This window comes from Dermochelys coriacea, chromosome 5, assembly GCF_009764565.3.
Source record: "Dermochelys coriacea isolate rDerCor1 chromosome 5, rDerCor1.pri.v4, whole genome shotgun sequence".
NCBI classification, from domain to species: Eukaryota; Metazoa; Chordata; order Testudines; family Dermochelyidae; genus Dermochelys; species Dermochelys coriacea.
The window spans coordinates 47,017,466-47,039,002 of NC_050072.1; the positions used below are offsets into that span (position 1 = coordinate 47,017,466).

At 40.3% G+C, this 21,537-nt stretch overlaps 1 protein-coding gene across 3 annotated transcripts in view; it reads left to right on the forward strand.

The window, feature by feature from the left end:
• Positions 1–13,185, forward strand: part of TBCA (tubulin folding cofactor A) — a 65,417-nt gene extending 52,232 nt beyond the window's left edge. For 2 of the 3 annotated variants that reach the window (XM_038403465.2, XM_038403466.2), the window contains exons 3-4: positions 10,375–10,461; positions 12,475–13,185. In XM_038403465.2, coding sequence (XP_038259393.1) covers positions 10,375–10,461; positions 12,475–12,555 — 168 coding nt within the window. In that variant the 3' untranslated portion in view covers positions 12,556–13,185. Of the gene's footprint in view, positions 1–10,374; positions 10,463–12,474 lie in introns of those variants that run through there. The other variant, XM_043514823.1, reaches the window with a different exon arrangement.
• The last annotated feature ends 8,352 nt before the right edge of the window (positions 13,186–21,537 follow it).

A 21,537-nucleotide genomic window follows, 5' to 3' on the forward strand; every position in this document is an offset into this window, starting at 1 on the left:
AACTAGGTCTAAAAATAAACATGCAAAAATCAACGTTGGCACCCTGTTCAAAACCTAGAGTTCATTGGGGTCCACTTTGACGCACTGCAGGCCAGAGCCTCATTGCCACTCCACAGATTTGTCACCCTGGATCGCCACAGCACAAACCACCCTACAGACATCAGCCAGGACCTGTCTCCAACTATTAGGGCATATGGCAGCAACCATTTTCGTTGTAAGGCATGCCAGGCTACATATGCATTGTCTCCAGAGCTGGCTCTGGCAACATGCGTTCCAGATAGACAATCTGAACAAGTGTCTCATGATGCCACTTAAAACGAAAACTTCTCTACACTGGTGGGTTCAACCCCACAATGTGTGTCTGAGTCCCCTTCACGCAATCCCCTCTGTCCATTATACTTACAGTGGATGCATCTCCGTTAGGTTTGGGAGCACACTTGCACAATCACACAATTCAGGGCAGGTGGTCCCCTCCAGAGTCAACTTTTACACATCAACCTACTGGAATTACCAAGCAGTCTGCAATGCACTCACACTTTTTACCTGTATCAGGAGGAATAAGACTATAAAGGTACTAACGGACAACATCGCTTGTATGTTTTATATAACCTTCAAGGGGGAGCAAGGTCACATTCTAACTGCACCAAAGTAATGACATTATGAAACTGGTGCATTCATAACAACATCAACATATCAGCTACCTATCTACCAGGATGTTAGAACACCACAGCAGATGCACTAAGCAGGAAGTTCTCTCAGGACTATGAGTGGGAAATAAACAGCAGGGTTTTATAGAATATATTCAGATGCTGATGTTTCCCAAATATAGACCTTTTTGCTACAGCCCAGAATGCCAAGTGTCCACACTTCTTTGTTCAAGAGCAGGATTGGAGCCCCAATCTCTGGGCGATGCTTTCCTCATCAAATGGGATGCACCTCTGCTATGTGCATTTCTCCCTACCCCTCTGCTATCCAGGGTGATACAGAAGATAGACTGAACAATCCAGAGTCATATTGATAGCTTCCCCATTGCCCAGACACACTTGGTTCCGATACCTGTTGAAGATGTCTGTCTGTCCACCACTCGTTCTTCGCATGCACGCGCGCGCGCACACACCCATTCCACATCTCCTGTCTCAGGATGCAGACCAGGATCGCCACCCGAACTTGGAGATTCTCCACCTGAAGGTGTGGTTCCTCCATGGTTCCAGAACATTGAACTGACCAGTTCAGAAGATATATTATTTAACAGCAGAAGATCGACTACATGGTATACTTACTTTCACAAGTGGAAGAGATTCCATATATGGTGCCAGAATAGGCAAGCCACAGCTATTACCTGCCCCTTGCCACTGGTTCTAGATTATATACTGGAGTTAAAGAAGACTGGTCTATCATCAAGCCCACTTACAGTACACCTCGCAGCCATCATAGCTTTCCTTCAAAAAGTTGATGGGTTCTCAGTCTTCACTCTTTTTCTCACTAAATGATTCCTCAAGAGGTATTCAGAACCTCTATCCTGAGATTCATACCCCATCCCCACCCTGGCACCTCAACCTAGTACTATGCTGTCTCACCGGTCCCCCGTTTGGACCATTAGCCACATGTTCACTTGTACACCTGTCAGGATTCCCTCCCCACTCTGAATTCTAGGGTACAGATGTGGGGACCCACATGAAAAACCCCCTAAGCTTATTCCTACTAGCTTAGGTTAAAAACTTTCCCAAGGCACACATCCTTCCTTGTCCTTGAATGGGTACTGCTGCCACCACCAAGTGAGTTAGACAAAGATTCAGGGAAAAGACCACTTGGAGTTTCTGTTCCCTAAAATATCCCCCCAAGCCCCTTCACCCCCTTTCCTGGGGAGGCTTGAGAATAATATACCAACCAAATAGGTAAACCAGATTCTTAAACAGAACTTTATAATAAAGAGAAAGTAAAAGAAGCACCTCTGTAAAATCAGGATGGAAGCTAACTTTACAGGGTAATTAGATTCAAAACACAGAGGATTCCCCTCTAGGCAAAACTTAAGTGACAAAAAACCGAGATACACCTCCCTCTAAGCATAGGGAAAATTCACAAGCTAAAAACAAAAGATAATCTAACGCGCCTTGCTTTATTTACTTTTTTGCAATATTGAAACTCATTTTAGGATGATTTTAGGAGAAGGAGTTTTTTGACCTGATGCTTGTCTGCTTCCCCAGAGAACACACACAAACAACGAGCACAAATAAAGCCTTCCCCCAGATTTGAAAGTATCTTCTTTCCCCATTGGTCCTTTTGGTCAGGTGCCAACCAGGTTTATTTGAGCTTCTTAACCCCTTACAGATAAGGAGGAATACTAGGCTACCCTTAGCTGTATGGTTATGACAACACCTATCAATGAAGGTGGCCTTTCTTGTCACCATGACATCCACATGACAAATGAGAGAACTAGGGACACTCTCATGGCATGTCCCCATTTTCCCCCCCCCATATACAATATTCTTTAAAGACAAAGTTACTTTAAGAGCTCATCCTAAATTTCTACCCAGAATACCACCGTCATTACACTTGAATCAACCCATCCACCTTCCATCAACCTCATGAGAACAAAGGAGAGGTGATGTTTCTTTCTTTAGATGTGAGATGGACACTAGCATTGTATCTTGAAGGATGAAGCCCTTCAGGAAATCACCAAGACTATTTGTTTGTTACAGAAAGATCTAAAGGATCCACTATATCCAAGCATAGGCTCTCGAAATGGATTCCTGGGTGCATTCACCTTTGCTACCGACAACATGAGCTGCATCCCCCACCAGGGACTTGAACACACTCCAGCAGATCACTTTCCACTTCGATAGACTTTCTAAACAATGTGTCCATCATGGACATTTGTAAAGCAGTCACTTGAGCATCCCATCCACTCACACGTTGACGGAGCAATACACCACTGAGCAAGATTTGATCTCCGATACTCTGTTAAAACTGACTTATCTTATCATTGATTTGCTAATCCAGCTCTGAAGCCCCATCCTTCCAACGAATGGGCACTGCTGTACAGTGGAGAACTCACAGGGATGCCCATTTCAAAGAACCTCAGTGACTCAACAAGGTGAGACACACTCTTATTGAAGGAAGGTACAAAATAGAATGGTTTGACCAGGATCCGATGGAACTAAAACTTGTTTTTTTGTTTTTTGTTTTTAAACTGTGGTGAGGATACATACTTATAACTACAGACCATCATAAGCTGTTATCGAAATCTGTTTTAATTAGATGTTTTTGGTGGGGTAAGGGTTCCCTTCCACTTTTAGTTAGTTCTTTCTGGGGATAATTTTGCCAATTTATTTAGTATGGCAGGGAATTTAGGACCAACTTTCTCACTACTCTGATCAAATTCAGTGTTGCTGTTGCTATTATCATCCCAAGCTGGGACTTGGGGAGTTACCGTTGGGCTTTCTTTCCCTTGATGTTGAGTAACATTCTGACCAGAAAACTGGCAAAAAGGAAAAACTTGATGAAGTTATCTCAGTGCCTTTCTGTACTGTCCACAAATAGCATTTTAAGTGGACCACTTAAATTTATTTCTAATTTGATAGAATTATCTACGTGTTCAACATCCCATGAATCTCTGGTTTTGGGGACCTGGTGTGTGTTTTTTGTTTTTTGTTTTTTTTTTTTTTTTGCCGTAGTCCTCACCTTTCTTGGGTCTGATCAAACTTTGTCACTCCATGTACATCCTGCACAATTAAACTAATTCAACCCAATCTGGCAATTTTTCTCGTTAAAGATAAAGTTCTGTTTTTTGGCATGTTGCAGATTATTTGTCTCTTCTTTATCCCAAATCAGCAGCAATTATTTCCATCATATCCAGATTCTCAAAAGATCAGTAATGTGATGGTTTGGTACACCTTCAATGCTTAGTCAGTTTTTAAAATGGGAGTTACTTAAACATTTATCAAGGGGAGCAGAAGTTGTGGTTCTGAACTTGATATTGAAAATTGAACTTCGTAAATTTCTCTGCTTAAATCTAAAATACTTTTACATTTCTGATGAACTAGCACTTGTGTTTGGCTCTGTTCAGTTATTTTGGATAAAATATTTATTTATTTTTACTTTCAGTTAACAGAGGCAGCTGATGTTTGGATTAGTTTTAATAATATCTAACTTTTACTATCCAAACAAGTTGTGTGTGTAGGTGGTACATACTGGAGTCTGTTTTGGTGTGTGATGTTTTTATACACTTAATGCTTCCCAGTTCACTAAATATCTCATCTGATTACTTAAGAAAATCCTCTGTGTCTTGTTCAGTAAACAAGTTACACACCTGTTTGACCATCTGCAATAGCAGACTGCTCTTCAGTGCATGAAGATTTGGCACTTCCTGTTGCACTGTTTAAAACTCTACAGTCTGGTATCTGTCCTTGTACAGAAGTGCCAGTGTAGTTTTGCTTTCTGCTCGAAACAAGCTTAGTTTTCTATTTTAACATCAGGTAGTGTCTAATCATATTGTTAGGGTCCTACCAAATTCACAGTCGTGAAAAATGCATGAAATCTGTCTTTTTTTACTTTATACTATACAGATTTCCCAGGGAGACAAGTGTTTCTCAAACTGGGGATCCTGACCCAAAAGGAAGTTATGGGAGGGTTGCAATGGTATTTTAGGGGGGTCATGGTATTGCCACCCTTATTTCTGCACTGCCTTCAGACCTGGGTGGCCAGAGAGCAGTGGCTGTTGGCCAGGTGCCCAGTTCTGAAGGCAGCGCCCCACCAGCAGCAGCACAGAAGTAAGAGTGACAACACCACAACCTCCCTACAATAATCTTGCATCCTCCCCACAGCCCACTTTTGGGTCAGGACCCCTACAGTTACAGCACTATGAAATTTCAGATTTAAATATCTGAAATCATGAAATTTATTATTTTAAAAATCCTGTGACTCTGAAATTGACCAAAATGGACCATGAATTTGGTAGGGCCCTACATATTGTGTATGTTTACTCAGACCACATTGTGCTCATCTCCAATATCTGTTTCTGAAATGCTTTGTTTCTCATTGGGTTTTGAAATCTATTGTTTAACCTTGCTTTGTAAACTTGAGATCCAGTAAAGATGTCTTTTCTTCATCAGAGCTTTGTCCATAACAATTTTTTCTTTTGACATCTTTGCATTTTGCACTAAGAGCACTAATCTAAAAAAAAAAGTTGCTTCTGTTATGTACATAACCACCCTTTGTGCTGGTTCCCTTTTTTATGTTTGCCTGTACACTTATAAACAAATCTGGTTTGTTTACCCAAGTATTCTGTCATTGTGCCTCAACAAGCATTTTTAATCAGATACTCTTTAGTTCTTACCATGCTTAATACTTTTGGGCATCACATTTCTCAATAACCCCCAAATATTCATTGTTCTTTGCAAAGTCAGGTTAGTTTCTCATGATGGTACAGAGAAGGGCTACTAAGATGATCAGAGGAATGGAAAACCTACCTTATAAGACAAGACTCTTAAGAGCTTGGTTTGTTTAGCCTAACCAAAGAGGGCTGAGGGGAGATATGATTGCTTTTTATAAATACATCAGAGGAATAAATACCAGGGAGTGAGAGGAGTTATTTAACTTAAGGGCCAATGCTGGCACAAGAACAAATGGATATAAATTGGCCTTCAACAAGTTCAGGCTTGAAAATAGACAGACTTCTAGCCATCAGATGAGTGAAGTTCTGGAACAAACTTCCACGGGGAGCAGTGGGGACAAAAAACCTAACTGGCTTCAAGACTGAGCTTGATAAGTTTATGGAGGGGATGGTCTGATGAAACTGAAACAGCCTGTAACGGCATCTGGTTGATCTGTGACTGCTAGCAGCAAATATTTCCAGTGGCTGGTGATGATATACTAGATGGAGAGGGCTCTGAGTTACTATGGAGAGTTCATTCCCAGGTGTCTGGCTGGTGGGTCTTGCCCCCATGATCGAAGATTAACTGATCACCATATTTGCTGTCAGGAAGAAATTTTCCCACAGATCAAATGGTCAGAGGCAACTGGGGGTGGTTTTATTTTGCTTTCTTTTGCATGGGGCTCTTGCAGATATAAACTAGTGTAAATGGCAGATTCTCTGTAACTTGAAGTCTTTAAATCATGATTTGAGGACTTCAGTAGCTCAGCCAGAAGTTGAGACAGGAGTGGGTGGATAAGGTTCTCTGGCCTGCAGTGTGCAGGACATCAGACTAGATGATCATGGTGGTCCCTTCTGACCTTTAAAGTCTATGATAACCTTCCTTTGACCTGCATATTAGTTCTAGCACAAATAATTCAGCCTGGGATTTTCAAAGGCGTGTATTGGAATTGGGTACCCTTTGACTTTCAGATTTCAATGAGATTTGGACATCCAACCATTTAGGTTCCTTGAAAATCCCATCTTTAGTTACTAAATTAATCTAACTGTTTAGACTTATGCAATTAAGCTTTATTTTGAAGGTTTGTAACAGTGATCAGTGTTCTCACTGTGCAGTTGTTGTAAAGAAAATGTTAGTTTTCCAAGTTAAATTCTTGTATGAATCAGTGTTCCCAGAATTTCTGAATGACTGTCTAATAGTTTGCAGTTGTCTTCAGGTTTCCTTTGTCACTGGGCTTGCTAAATGTAACTTTAGAATTTCACCCCCTTGCATTTTCTATTTAGTATCACTTCTTCCCAAGAAATTTTGGAACAGACTGGATTAAAAAATCTGGTTTTATTTAAATTGGATTTTTGATTTTAAATACTTTTTTCTTTTTAAAAATAAAAATATGTGCAATTTAATTTGAAATTGACAACCTGTGTTAAAAGTCTAAACTTTATTAATTTAACAAAACAGTAAGCAGTAGAAATTTGCTGCCAAAGTTTTAAAGAGAGTTAAACCACTGAACTGGGTGGAAGTGACTGATTAAGCTGTTGAAACCATTGTTTGTTGAAATGCTAACATGGTTTTCAACTGCCATTTGCAGGTAGGGAGAGAATGTTTTCTTCATTTCAGTTTATTCAATTAATTCATTTAAATGACTATAGTTTATTCAAAGTTAAGAAACCAATTAGGATTTGAAAAAGCAGGAAAAATCTTTTGTTCTTCCAATCTGTGAATAAAACAAAGTATGAGGATGAGGTCTATTAATTCTTAAAGTCTTGAAGGATGTGATGACCAGAAACAATCAGTTCATTAATTAAATGTCACTTGTTTTTAAATGCAAATCATGCTTTGATAAACTTACATAAGAAAAAACAATATCCAGCACATTTAAGGTAGTTTCATTTAACTAATAAAAAATATTTTTTATATTTAATTGCATACCCATTTTCATCCAAATAGAGCTTGACAGAGTAAAATAATTATCATTTAGTAAATAGAAAATGGTGCATGATGCATTTGGTAACATAATAAAAATGTAAGTATCTGAATGTATGTTAAGCTATGTAATTGCTTAAATAAATTTGTATAAATATAACATATCCTCCTGGTTAGCAAAAAGAAGTACCAAATTTACTGCAATGGCTATATTTAATTAATCAGTGTTTCAATGGTTACCAACCAGCAAGAATTAACCTTTCCTTAGGAAAATAACTAAAAAGTATAGTGCAAAGCATAAGTAAACTCTGATTTTAAATCAAGATTTTCTGTTTGCTGATTTAAATTGGTGATTTAATCACCAATCACTTTGATTTAAATCCATCCACAATGATTTGGAAGCACTGCAACCACCTCTACAGTTCTCAGCCAGTTTTCCTCCCATATTGAAGGACTCGTGGCTTCATCTTCCCCTTTGACGAAGGCTACAGAAGAAGCCAGGATTAGCACTATAGAGTTTCTAGATTCTAAGTCAGTGCTTAAATCTTTTTTTCTCTGATAGCTGTTCAGTGACCTATGTAAAATGAATTGGTCTCTTCTCCACATCATCTACCAGCATAATAGTGTACAACTTGTTAATAGTACCAACAGAGGTCAGTGATTGACTGACTGGGCCTGGTGATCAGACTATTCTTGCTTCTGTAGGTGTTCTTTCCAGAATAGAGGTAAGCATATAAATGTGGTGGATTATCATGCACTTCTACCACATATGCTGTACCTGGTCTGTGAATAAATTTAGATTTCAGTGTTATCAATTTAGGGTCTTTTAATGGATAGTAAATTCATCTTAACTTATTAAAAATTCCAGTACCTCTTCTATTTAAACCTAAATGCTGCAAATGTTGAATTTTTCTGTAGAACCATTAAAATAATTATGCAATCTTTTTAGGGCCATTTTTTTTCTTTTATAAAAGTGATGATCCTGCTATTGAGAATCTCAACTTTTGAATTTCTTGCAATTGTATTTTAAATTTGTCACCTTTTAAAGTTTCGTTAAAGTAGAAAGGTTGTCTCTTAATTTCTCATACGGGAAGGTAAAGACTGAATTGGAAACTCCCCCCCGCCCCCCCATGAGACCCATTTTTATCTAAAATGGTTATATAGGCTCCAGACTGGCAAAGCACTTAAGCACACATGTAACTTTAAGCGCAAGAGCAGTCCCACTGACTTCTATGGGACCATCATTTGTGTGCTTAAAGATATTCGTTTACCAAGTGCTTTGCTGGCCTGGGGCCTTAATGCGTCTGAACTCTCACATGCGCGTGCTCTCTCTCTCTCTCTCTCCCTCCTCTTTTTGAATATATCATTCCCATTATTACTAATCTGTGTAGTGACATTGAAGAGAGAAAATATCCTTTTGAGTGAAAGAATGTTGTGAGCCATTAAAAGTAAAAGCTTTACTCTACAGGTTAGCCAGTGTGACAGGGTTGGGCCGGATGGTTACAGGAGAGTAATAGAAGGCAGATATATTAGCCCGAGTGTAAGTAGGTCCCTTTTTCTGTGGGTAAGGTAACAGGGAAGGTTCCAGAACAATCAGGAACCTTCTGGAGACCATTAAGACGGGCTGATTAGAATACCTGCAGCCAATCAAGAAGCTGCTAGAATCAATTAAGGCAGGCTAATCGGGGCACCTGGGTTTAAAAAGGAGCTCACTTCAGTTTGTGGTGCGCTTGTAAGGAGCTGGGAGCAAGAGGTGCTAGGAGTGAGAACGCATACTGTTGGAGGACTGAGGAGTACAAGCATGATCAGACACCAGGAGGAAGGTCCTATGGTGAGGATAAAGAAGGTATTGGGAGGAGGCCATGGGGAAGTAGTCCGGGGAGGAGTTGCTGTTGCACAGCTGTTCCAGGAGGCACTCTAGACAGCTGCATTCCACAGGGCCCTGGGCTGGAACCCGGAGTAGAGGGCGGGCTCGGGTTCCTCCCAACTCCTGGTCAGACACAGAAGGAGTTGACCTGGACTGTGGGTTCATGAAAATGGCCAATCTGAGGGCTGCTGTGAAGCTCTAAGGCAAGCAAATCTGCCAATAAGCGCAAGACCCACCAAGGTAGAGGAGGAACTTTGTCACACCAGATTTCACACTTTGATTTGCTAATTGATTTTCATTTCTAAATAGATTGAAGAACAGCGCTGCACACACCCTTTTTTCAGTGTATAGATTTCAGGTCCACAAATACTCCATGAAATATAAGTGGGTTTTCTGTATAATTCTGAAGTTTGTTTTCTGTAGGTGTAGGCAAGATGTTCAGATTCAGTGGGGTGCCAGTTTGGTAATTTTACTCAAAGTGCATGGTGAGAATAATCTTTCTCCTAAAATGAAGCAGAAGGATAAGTAATAACTTTTTATGCATGATAAAATATGAGCCTGCTGGTCTGTGCTTTTCATTTTTCTTTGCCTTTGTCTTTCATTCAGAACCTCCTGCAGTGTGCACACAGTGTGATCAATAACTCAATAACTTTTTTCATGCAGTAATTATCTCTATGTGGTATTATCTGAACACTGTTTTTCTTTATTACCCAAAAGATGCAGGAGATAGTTATATAACCAGCTGATCCCATTTTGGATGAAGCTAGTTCATGACAGTAGGGAAAATAGTTTATTTTAAATAGTCTTTTTAAACAAATATTGTATATGGAAAGGTTTTATCCAGCTGATTCTTGCTTCCTTTGGAAAAAATTTATTCTAAAAGACTTCATTAATTACACTTAGTTTGTCATGTTTAATTATACTATATGGATAATATGTAGGACATGGAAATGCCATATAAAAATCATTTTCTTATATATGCTTTAATTTACTCACTACAAATGTTAAGCAATTTTATCTGTTAAATAAGATGTAAGGTAGTGTCATAAATGTGAAATTATCTGTATTTTCTGTGAGGTAACTGTTTTAAACATCTTTTGAAAATCGTTTTGACAACTATTTTAGAAAAGAATGGGCTTTGTGTGCGCTCTAAAATCAGTTTATTCAGTACTGAAATGCTCTTCATTTGTTTCACGGGCTTCTCTTTCACAGATTGAGATCTTGCAAGAATCTCGAATGATGATTCCAGATTGCCAACGCAGATTAGAAGCTGCGCATGCAGATCTTAGTCAACTATTAGTAAGTATAGTGCAAAATAACTCTTACCTTGAGCATTTCATGTCTCCTGGCCACAAAGACTTTAAAAGGCAGATTCTTTCATTGACAGTGTTGTATTAGCAAATTATTTAGCTCACAGTGTAATAGTATAATGAAACCAACTAAGATTGGACACTTTCTGCTTTGTATATGGTATTTTGTATAGTATTTTGTGTATATTTCCACGACTAGTATTATGTAGCACAATATTTGATTTCAGAATGTGTATCCGTAAGTGAATACAAAGTTTAGTGTAGATATAGCAAAACAATACAAACAGTAGTATGCTTTAATAAAAGGAAGTTAAGAAACATGGAAATGGGACATGTACCCAGTAGACTCTTAAATATTGAGACATTAAAGTGGAGTCCCTTGCTTTGCAAGTTATATTGCCATACCTCTTAATCTCTTTAGGTGAATTCAGGTTTACAGATGGAACATTCTGCTTGCTTTGTTTGTTTGATCATTAAAAATAATCACAGTATCTTAAGATAAGTAAAAAGAAAAGGAGTACTTGTGGCACCTTAGAGACTAACAAATAAATTTTAGTCTCTAAGGTGCCACAAGTACTCCTTTTCTTTTTGCGAATACAGACTAACACGGCTGCTACTCTGAAACCTTAAAATAAGTAGTTAGCTTGATTTCAGTGGAACTATTTGCATATGAATAGGGGTGATATAGGAATTTAAGGCCCAAACCTGCTTTACCTAGCTTTAAGTTCACAGGATTACATTAAAAGCTGACAGGTTTCAGAGTAGCAGCCGTGTTAGTCTGTATTCGCAAAAAGAAAAGGAGTACTTGATGAAGTGAGCTGTAGCTCACGAAAGCTTATGCTCTAATAAATTTGTTAGTCTCTAAGGTGCCACAAGTACTCCTTTTCTTTTTATTAAAAGCTGACAGTTTCTTTACCAGCAGTCCTGTTAGCCATGTAGATTTAAACATTACTGTGAAGCGTAACTACACAATGGAATTTAAGCATCTTACCCACATGTGGTGAGTGAAGGAGAGATGACTTGGTAGAATTCCCCTCTGCTGATCTCCGTTAAGCTGCCTGCATTAGAACCTGAATCTACAAGATGCTGAATGGCCTCAACCACTGTTAACTTCAAGGGGAGTTGAAAGGCTTGTCAGATTTTCCATGAGGCGCTCTGCGTTTTGTGGGATCAAGCTGTTAGACTTCATCTTTTTGCAGGTGCATAGTGGTCTTCAGATTGTTTACATGAAGGGGTTGGCATAATTTACTGATTAGTCATCGCTACTGTTCCCTAAATTGAGAAGGCAAACAGATAATGTATTTTAATCAAGAGACTTGAAATTTTTCAACAAATCCAAAACTTAATACTGAAAAGTTCTTAAAGGTCATTTTCCCCTCCCAACACACTTGCATAGTTCCCATTAAAGTGAACTTTGAAGAAGAATCTTTTTTCAAATGGACAACCTCAAAGAAGGTTTCAAGTCTTCCTAACTGTTAGTCTTGCCTCTGTTGCCATTTCTGCCAACTTTTGTGTGGGCTGCAGTTTGGTTTGAATATTCCTTTAATGAACAACATATAGAAAATACAAATAATTTGGACTTGGTACTTCTAAATTAGACATGTGCATGATTTAACTGCTTTACTCACTGTAAAAGGGGAAGTGGGAACTGCCTAAATTTCTCCAAAATCAATGTATTCAATATTGAAATGCCCTTCATGTTTCTTGGACTTCCCCTTTACTTAGGATGGCACCCAAAGTTTAAACTGGAGCCACATGATGTTGGACAAAATCTTAGACTGATTTTGTCTAAGATTTTAAAAAATATGGAGGGGAAAAAACACTAGACTAGCTGGCCCCAAAGAGCTAATCCAATGATACAAGCAATGTTGTTACATCTAACACTCAGCACTAAAAAATGGGATTTTAATATAACAGTTATGTCTTTGAAAGCATGTCCAAGTTATTTTCAGAGTACTTAAAGCTGTATAAAGAAATCTAATTTTATTTCATTGAATTTCAGGAAAATGAAAAAGAGTTGGAAGAAGCTGAAGAATATAAAAATGCACGTTCAGTACTGGAGTCAGTGAAGTTGGAAGCCTAGATGTTCTTCAGTACTGTCTTTATGCATTAGCCTGGGTCCATTCCACACTTTTAGTTTGATCACTGTTGTATTATTTAAAGTAGTGTAAGAATGATGACTCGCTGAGATTCTCTTTATGCAATTGCAAATGACTGGCCTTTCTCTAACTTGGAGACATCAAATAAATTACTGTCTGATACATTTTTGGTTTTTATATTTTGCCTATGGCTAGAAAACTTAATGACTCAAATATCAAATTGCAAAAAAAAAATTTGTCTTTGAGATAAAGCTAGGAATTTACTAGTTGGAGAGGATGAGATTTGTGTAACAACTTAGTCAGCATCTTTATTATTACCCTAAAATGTGTGAGGAATGTAATGACTCAGCAGATATTTCCAAAACTACTTATGTTGGAAAGCATTTGCCTTAATGAATTTCTGTTCTAACAGGAAACAGTTTAAAGCGATTAAGTCTGCATATTCTAACAGGACACTTGTAATCTAGTATGTTGTATATTTTTACAAACTTGTGTTGTGTATATGTAACTTCTCAAATATATAATGCTCTTTTTAGTTCTTATTTTAAAGTACAGTACTAACTAGAAATGGGCCTAAGACATTAAATAAAGATCTGATTCCAAACAACCTTTAAGATAGAGTGCATTCATATGAGAGTTCTAGATCAGGCATAACCAGAATGAAATAGCCTTTGCGAGGAGCAATATGGTAGATGTCCAGTATTTTCCTCACTATTTGCCCCTGCAAAAAATTGTCAACTGGAACCTACTCATAGAAGTTTTGCATGGAACCTTTTTCTTCAGGGTGCAGCTATGCCCCTTTGCTAGCTCTTGACAGAATAAGTGATTTATTGGATACAGGCCAGGACCTGGATACTGTGAGGGAACTAATGGAGTCGCGTTTTGTCTGGATGCAAGAGTATTTAAATTTGTACAAAACCTGTGGTTCTTTTGGGACAACTCATCTGAAAAATAAGCCATGGGTTCTTCTGGCAAGCAAAGTTTTGCTTATTAATTTACTTATAAGACCTTTTGGCATGTACTTTAAGAGCAACAAAGTACTGTTTGTCCTTCTGGTGCTATATAAATATTCCAATAAACTTTTACTTAAAGAGCCTGGCTTTGAATAGGACCTCATCCTGGCAAGTACAAAATGGTAGGCATCGGTAAGTATATAGTTAACTGATTTGTGGGTGTAGTCAGATAATTAACTGTTTAAATGACATGAATTGCACCTGCAATTAATTGCAGACAAATGCATTTTCCAAACCATAGTTGCTGTATATAGTCTGCTTCTCTGAATTGAGGCCTAATTTTTGCACATTTCTTAGTTTGTAGAACAGAAATTAACCCATTTCAACCAAATAATGCAGTTACAGATAGTTAATTTGTTATACCATTTGCACTTCTGTACAGTAGTTAACTATGATGGCTCTTCTAAACTTTCAAAAAGTCTATTTAGTATGCCAGTCTGACTCTGGCATATTTTTTCTTGCTTTATTAGTAAGCACACTTTCATGAAAATGGGACTCCTTGTTTTAGAATTTAGTCTACCCTGCTGCTACTTCCTCCTATGTCAGCCGTTTACCTGTCATACCATTTTGTTGTAGTGGTGGGGATTTGAGGTCAAGAAATCATTATTTCAGCCTGAAGAATGAGCAGCAAATAGCTGTAGCTATAGAAAAGTGACACACAGAAAATGAGGCCCAAGCAGGATTATAGTTAAAATTTCCTCCCCCAAACTTCTGCCTGAGACATTGGTTCATCTAATTTAAATTATATACTATTTTCAGAAGTTTATAATATGCCCCATAACATGCACCAGTCTATACAAAAGACAACCATGAAGAGGATATTCCTTGGCCAACATTTTGACCATTACCGTCCTCTCTGAATTCTTCTCTGATACATCAAGATTCTGATGATTTTTGTTCAAAAAGCCTATATAACTGGTCTCTCTCTCTCTCTCTCTCTCTGCTGTCCTGTCTGCTCTGTGACCAGTACTCACCCATACAGTACTCACCCATACATATGTCCATTTCTCTCACCAGTGTCTCCATGTTGCCTTTTAGCATGAATGCTCTTCCTGAGCTGGTCAACAAAGCAGCTATGCTCTCCTCTTTTCAATCTCTCCTGCAGATCCACTGCTACCACAATACCGTCAAGAAATTTCCTGACTGGTTGTCAACTGACTGAAGTGCTCATGGAGGGAGGAACTAAAGGAAACTAAAACCAAGATTGGACATTGGTATAAGGAAGGCAAGAGAGCTAAACTGTAAAGGGAGGATAGACAATTTGTGAGTAACATAAAAATATAGCTAGTAAGAGACATGCCTATCATTCTGATCACTTTACTTGCCTGTTTTATCTCACTATCCTAGTCACATCTCTTGTCTTTTTAGATTGCATACTCTTCAGTTCAGGGACTCTCTTCCTGTTTGAAAAGTATGTGGTGGACACTACTGGAGTCTAAAAAACAGTAGCTTAAAAGTAGCATCTTCCTTGGAAAACTGATCTATTTCTAAAATCGTATGTTTATACTTAAGGCAAGATAACTATCAAAAAAATTATGGCTTAGTTGCGGACAAGTCATGGAAAATTTCAAAAAGAATATAGCAGCCATATTGGGTCAGACCAAAGGTCCATATAGCCCAGTATCTTGTCTTCTGATGGTGGCTAATGCCAGGTGCCCCACAGGGAATGAACAGGTAATCATTGTGATCCATCCCCTGTAATAACAGACCTTATTATTTGTGGTAATAAAGTCCATTTTTACTTTTTTGCAATTTTCTGCTGTCAGCAGCTTGGAACTGAGTCGACTACTTGTCATTATTCTCATTAATTACTTGGATAATGGAAGGGAGAGTACACTTATAACATTTGCAGATGACATCAAGCTGAGAGGGGGTTGCAAGCACTGTGGAGGACAGGATTAGAATTCAAAACAACCTCCACAAATTGGAGAAGTGGTCTGAAATTAACAAAATGAAATTCAGTAAAGACAGGTGCAAAATACTATGTGTAGGAAGGGGTTAAAAGTCAAATGCCACAACTACAAACTGGGGAACAACTGAAAAGGAGCTGGGTTTTTAGAGGTACAGTTGCAAAAATGGCCACTGTGTAGTAACAAGACTGTTGTATGAATAACATGGGAGGTAATTGTTCCTCTCTATCTGGCAGGGGTGATAGCCTCAGCTGGAGTATTGTATCCAGTTCTGGGTACCACAAGGAAAGTGGACAAATTGGAGAGTCCAGAGGAGAGCGCAAAAAAAAATAAAAGGTGTAGAAAACCTGACCTGTGTGGAAAGGTTTAAAAAATTGGCCATGTTTAGGCTTGGGAAAAAGACTGACCGTGGAGCTGCTAGTCTTCAAACAAAGAGCTAGGGCAGCATTTCTCAAATGGGGAGTTTACAGGTCCCACTGATCAACTCTTCCCCCTCCCTCCCAGTGCCTCCTGCGTGCTGTGGAACAGCTGGCAGGCCTGGGGTTAGCAGGGGGACATGGGAGTCTGCAAAAAGTTTTAAATCAAAATGGGGGTCCTCAGTTTGGTAAAGTTTGAGAACTGCTGGGCTAGGGAATAGAGTTCCAAGGGAGCTGTGGAATCTCTGTCATTGGAGGTTTTTAAGAACAGTTAGCCAAATGCTTGTCAGGGGTGATCTAGGTTTACCTTGTCCTGTCATAACACGGGGGCCTAGATTTGATGGCTTCTCAAGGTCCCTTCCAGGCCTAATATCTCTGAAGGTTTCAATTCTGCAAGACCAAACGAGCTGCCAGAAACACACACATGAGGAGCTTTGCCTGATTTTCATCATTCCTGGTTACAACCTATTAGGATAATAGGAAAGACCCAAACTTGTTTAATACATTTTCTGTCAAAATGTTTCTCAAGGATGTGCATTAGCTGAATTTGAACAAGTCATTGCGCAGCTAGAAAGCAACTCAGTCCACTGAAGCAGACAGCTTTTCAGAAGCAGAATATTTCTTTAACCTATTTTTTCCACTAAATTAATATGGAGTCAAAATTAATGCTGCAATTCCGTTTCCATTGTACGCCTATTCCTACATCCAAATGACTTGGAAGGAAGATGGTACTGCATCATCAAAGCCCAGGAGAGGCAGCTGAACTCCAACTTCCATTAAAGGGAGAAGAGCATGGCTGTAAGCAATTTTGTCCTTTGAGTAATGCCCACTGTGATGTTCCCCTAGTGTTATCCGGCCTTACCCTGCTCTGCTGTGAGAACCCCGCTCCTGAGCTGTTCATACACAGCCTCGGGCATGTAAGCTGCTCCTTGGATTGTGCAACAATGACATTAGCCAATATCTCTAGTCCCAGACACAACCCTAGGAACCTCCCGCTATGCCTGCTGGATGCCACAAGCTTAAATGAGTTAATCAATTTAACAAATAAATTGATATATACCAGGCTTATTATCCCAAAGGGGGAGTCTCTGACTCGCTTCAAACCAAGTGCATGGCTTCAGGTAGAGTAAACAGATTTATTAACTATAAAGATAGATTTAAAGTGATTACAAGTCAAAGCATAAGTCAGATTTGGTCAAATGAAATAAAAGCAAAACACATTCTAAACTGATCTTAACGCTTTCAATACCCTTACAAACTTAGATGCTTCTCACCACAGGCTGGCTGGTTGCTCTTCAGCCAGGCTCTCCCCTTTGATCAGCACTTCAGTCGCTTGGTGTAGTATCTGTAAATGGAGGTGGGAGAGAGAGAGCGTGTGCACGTATGGCAAATGTCTCTCCCATTTATCATGTCCTTTCTTCCCTCTTGGCTTTGCCCCACCTCCTTCAGAGTGAGGTGAGCATTACCTCATTGCAGCTCCAAACTGACCAAAGGAAGGGAGGTGACTCCCTCAAGAGTCTAAAATTCTTTTGTTGCTGCCTAGGCCAGCGCCCTTGGTTCCTGTGAGGCTGGACTGGTGCTGTCCTATACCTGCCCTGATGAAGTGTGAACTGCCTCTCTGTTCTTGGAGAGTTTTAACCTGGGCTTGCTTTAAGCCATGAGGATACATTTTCAGACTCATAGCTCTATACATGAAATTATAACCCATAATATTACTGTAACAACCATGCTCAGTGCATCATGAGTCTTCTGAAAACACCCAACATGACAAACTTTGCATTAGATACCACACAATCATTTTATAAAGATGAACATGGGGGTGTAGGGTGTTCCCCCAATGTACAGTGTCACACCCACCAAATCATGTAGTAACTTACAAAATGGTGCAGATATCCTTAGATCTAAAGTGTGGTTAAAGTGAACTACACTGAATAATTTGTGATCAAAAGTTACAATGGAGAAACATTCTCCACAGCCTCAGACAGTGATTTAATTCTACCTACTTACTTTCAGAACCTCTACTTTGCAATACAGTGGGTAGAAATACAGTAGTTGAAAATGGTCCTGCTCAATGATTCCCATTGAGGGTCTAGAATATGAGCCAGATCTGCTGATTTAACACCCTAAGCCTCTCCTGGCCTCATTCAGATCCCTCCTGAAGATCCACCTCTAATGCAATGCCAAAAAACTAGCACATCCTCTACTTAGGCACGATAGTCTCTACTTATATACTGTATCTATCTTGTGCAGGAACTGCTCATTTGCATGGAGAAAGAGGATCAGATGTTGGACCAGCGTTTGAGAAGTGAAGTGGTGGCTATGTAAGGGAAGACGATGGAACTGACTTGTGGCAAGAGTAGAGAGGAGCAGAATTTAGTGCAATTAACTGTAAATTTAAAAAAGCAAACTTAAGACTATGTACAAATCACCACCTTGATCACTGCTTGTATGTAGTATCTCTTCACCCCACCCACCAGCTATCTTTTTAGACTGTACACACTTCAGGGCAGGGACCATCTCTTTCTCTGGTTAGAAAACTAGCACATTTTAGGCTCTATCACACTATGCAATAAAATATAAACACTTATCACTGGAGGACAGGACAATTAGCACAGAAACGTTATGTCGCTGCATCATTTCTGGGCCCTCCTGCCTTCTCAATCTCTCAACTGTAATGGAGCCAAGCTGCTGGGGTTTCAGCCATTGCCTTTGTAACCATGCAAACAGAAGTTCTGTGTTATAGGGGGGTGCGGTTCTGCTTAAAAACATATGACCTCAGTCTGGGATTTTCAAAGGCGCCTTAAGGAAAGTTAAGCACTCAACTCCCATTAGCTTACAAAAGGAGTTAGGGAGTCTAACTCTTTGAAAATCCCAACAGGGCTACAAAGGTGAATATATATGGCATAATCATCATCCTGCCTGCCTCCCACATTGATCTCCAGCCCTATGGAGCATCCCTCTACAGAAGGCTGGGATAATGCTATGAACTAAAAAAAGGAGAAAAGTTGTGTACTGAGATTCTCCTGTGTCCAGACCATGGAGGGAGGAGGGCACTCATGGCCCCACTGATCTGTTAATGTGGAACATGGGCCAATTTATGGCAAAATGCCATAAATGTTTATAACTGCTGACAAGACTTTGGGGCAAGTTGCATAAATTCCCATTCAGTACTATAAAATATGCTCAACAGATAAAAAATATTGAAGTCTTTAAAATGAAAATAAAATGATAATGTGTCTGTCACCAGGAGATGTAGTATTTGGTTTCCCTTGTCACTAGAGCTGCTCAATCTTTTTCAGATTGAATTTTTGATAAAGTGTGTTTTGGGTGAAAATTTTCACAGAAAGAGATTCCTACATCTGACCCACTCTTCTTGTCACCTCTGTGTAAGACTAACTTGGGGCCTGATCCTAAAATGTGCACTTAGATCCAATTATTTTATTGAAAATATGTGCATGAGCAGGTAGTGTTGTAACATTATTGGGAGTCACCAAATGGCACTGTTACAGATAACCTTACAAATTCTTTTTTGAGTAGATGTAGCTGTGTTTTCCACTTAGGTGTAAGTGCACCCAGCAGAGCTGGAGAAATTGTGGAGCAGTACCCATGGAAGGGAGGCGCTCATGCCTTGTGGCTGTGGCCCCTTCCTCAGCTATATGAGGTGGCACTGTCGTGGTCCCCCTCAGTTCCTTTTTACCACCTGTGGCTGGGTTTGGAGTCCTATGTTGCTGTAGCCTCACAAATAGTTTTGTTTTCTTTGTGTATATAGTTAATAGTACCCTTACTGCTAACGTAGTGTTAGTTTAGTACTTTGTTTCCTCAGTGATGCCCTCAATGGGGTTTAAACATTTGTCCTTTGTGTAGAGGAGCACTCCCCAACAGTGATCCGCCCATGAGGTGCTTGCTCTGTCTTGGTGAGGCCCACCTCAAGGAGTGTTGCACAATCTGTAAATCATTTACTAAACCGACTCAAATGGCTCAGGACCTCTGCATCAAACAGCACCTACTTCAACAGGCCACATGGCCGGATTCAATACTGGGGCCCTCATCAGGTCAGAGATGGCCCTCGGGCTCTAAGAGCACTGCCGTTTCACATTCGGGGCCAGGCACCTCTCCAAAGAGGCAAAGGAGCCATTCCCCATCAACTGTGCCAAGGAAAAGTTCTCATAAGACCAATCGAGATTGCTCCATGTCGCTGGGTGACTTCTGCTTCCCCCAGGGAAAGTGCAGACTGGCACGGAGCCAGGATTGGCATGTGGGACAGTGCAGGTACCTTTAACCCTTCCCAAGTACCTAGTAGGAACGTTAGAAACCCTGTGCCATTGACTCCAGTTCCAGCCTCTGGGCATCTGTCAAGTCCAGTACCAGCAAGGGAGATCCTGGTACTGACTATCCATATTGGCAGCATACTAGGCAGCCACAGAAAACCTCTGCTTTTCGATCCTGACCTCGCCTTTGGTCCAGAACTTTTCCAGGGCTGTAGCCATTATAGCCCCTCTGATTGAGTGAGCCATCGAGTCATTGGCTCCACACCCCAATGCTCCCCTTCCAGTAGTTGGGCTAGAGTCAGCATTGGGATTGGTAAAGAGGACCTCGGTACCAGGAACCTCCCCAGCATCGCTGCAGTCAACACCTCAGACACTTCCACAGTGGCTTTCACCACTCTCAGCATTGGTAGTCAGTCAGTCACTGGTATCACTACTCACATCAGGACCAACCCTACTTCTGGCACCAGTGTGCTCAGTACCAGTGGTACCGCCTCCAGTGTCAGTGCTGCTTCCTGCCTCATTCTGGGTGATGGAGGAGTCAGATTGCCTACTCACTCCTTCTGGTCTCACTCCACCCTTGCTGCTGGAGTCCTGAGGCTCCTGTGCATTTGACTCTGGGTACTCATCCCCATTGCTTGTTGAGTACCAAAGGTCACTAATCGACCATTACAGCTCCCAGGATTACCATGAGTGGCATGGTCAGGACAGAGGTCCCTGGCCTGGTGCCTACTGGTCACTGATGCCCTATCCATATCAGTGGCCTCCTTGGAATCAGTGGTATGTGCCTCAATCGTGGAGGGGCCTGCTCTTCATCTTGCTCGCAGGTGAGATCACCAGCCAGGTCTGCAGTGTGACCCGCACCCAAGAACCAGTGATCCTTCTGCCCGCAGAGTCTTCTCATCCAGGTAAGTCATCCCTGAAACAAGATCTGGCTTTGGCTTAGTTAAGGGCTTCGCCTCTGTACGATGCGATGCTGCCAAGCTTATCTTCCCCTTTGGTACCAGAGTATTTTAAGGCATACCAAAACCTTTTGCAGCATGTAGCCACTTCCCTGGGCATCCAGGTGGAGTTCTTACAAGAGAACATCCACAAATTGGTGGACATTTTACATTCATCTGCACCTGCAAGAGTTGCCCTCCCGATCAATCCTCAAACCAGCTAAGGCCTCTGGAGCATGCCAGCTTAGATATTGCCTACGGCTAAGCACATGGAGAAATGCTATTTCATTCCTGTGCAGGGATTTGAGGGGTTTTGCTCCCCTCTGGCCACAAATTCCCTACTTGTGACTGCAGTGTAGGCTTACGTCCATCCCCAAGGATAGAGATTCCAAAGATTTACACCTCCTCTTCCTTACATATG